Source organism: Limulus polyphemus, unplaced genomic scaffold (assembly GCF_000517525.1).
Source record: "Limulus polyphemus unplaced genomic scaffold, Limulus_polyphemus-2.1.2 Scaffold4584, whole genome shotgun sequence".
Classification (NCBI taxonomy): Eukaryota; Metazoa; Arthropoda; class Merostomata; order Xiphosura; family Limulidae; genus Limulus; species Limulus polyphemus.
The window spans coordinates 15253-16528 of NW_013670194.1; the positions used below are offsets into that span (position 1 = coordinate 15253).

Sequence of the window (1276 nt, forward strand, 5' to 3'; positions counted from 1 at the left end):
TATATATATATATATCATTTATTTGATGACACAAATGTATTTTCAAGATTGGCACTGTGTTCATGATTGACTAATTCTTGAATTTTAATAAAAGTTTTAGCTGTTGCTTTACAAAAAGCTTTTATAAATTTTGGTATTTGTTGACTGTTATAATATTTTGAGATATCTCTTTACTGTAGGTTCTATAAATTATTATATATATATCTCCATGTTGACTGTTATAATATTTTGAGATACCTCTTTACTGTAGGTTCTATAAATTATCTTATATATCTCTTCATTCTGAATTCTGTTCTTTTCAGACATTCCTCTCCATTGCGACTGTAAAGTGGCTTGGCTCGCAGAACGAACACCTCCAACTCGTTTTGGCGCCCCCTCGTGTGAAACGCCGCCCGCCCTAAAATCCAAGGTCATCACATTATTCAACCGTTTCGACCTCTGTGACCATTACCATTTTACGTCACTCGTGGACGTTATCACCGGAAATTTAAATTGATTGCTCTGTTGTTCTCTTTTATTCTTTTGACAATTCAGTTATTTAGCTTTTCTTTTAATTATTTCTGACCACTGTCCAGTTTATGATGTATTAATTATGTTAGATTGTTTGATCTTTTGTCAAATAAATATTTATATGAATACATAACTGCTACAAAACACTTTTATTTACTTTTCTAAGTACCAAACAACGTTGAACTCAGTCTCTGTTTAGTTCCGAAATGAATCTTTCTGGTAACTGTCCAGTGTCGAAATGAATTATTCGTTGTATGTTAGGATTCATTTCAAGATCTTGGGTGGACTAGGAGAGGTGGCCTGTATGCTGTGCTGAAAAGGCTTTCTTCCATTGTTCGAAAGCTGTGCTGAAAAGGCTTCTTTCCATTGTTTGAAAGCTGTGCTGAAAAGGCTTCTTTCCATTGTTTGAAAGCTGTGCTGAAAAGGCTTCTTTCCATTGTTCGAAAGCTGTGCTGAAAAGGCTTCCTTCCATTGTTTGAATCATTAATAATAAAATTGATAATTTGTTACAATACTTAGTGTTGGTCAGATTAAAGCTTTAACGACGTTAACATTAAATGTAATATATAACACTTATTGTAGTGATGTCACCAAGTGATACCTATAACATGTCATTGCATGTCTGTCCTGATGTCACCAGGTGATACTTAGAACATGTCGCTAGATATCTATCCTGATGTCACCAGGTGATACTTTGAACATGTCACTAGATATCTGTCATGATATCACCAGGTGATACTTAGATCATGTCGCTAGATATCTGTCC

At 34.3% G+C, this 1276-nt stretch overlaps 1 protein-coding gene across 1 annotated transcript in view; it reads left to right on the forward strand.

The window, feature by feature from the left end:
• The window catches only part of LOC111088853 (leucine-rich repeat-containing protein 4B-like), a 10141-nt gene extending 9574 nt beyond the window's left edge, over positions 1-567 (forward strand). The window contains exon 4 of the mRNA XM_022399979.1: positions 303-567. Within this exon, the coding sequence (XP_022255687.1) occupies positions 303-496 (194 nt within the window). The 3' untranslated portion in view covers positions 497-567. The remainder of the gene's footprint in view (positions 1-302) is intronic.
• The last annotated feature ends 709 nt before the right edge of the window (positions 568-1276 follow it).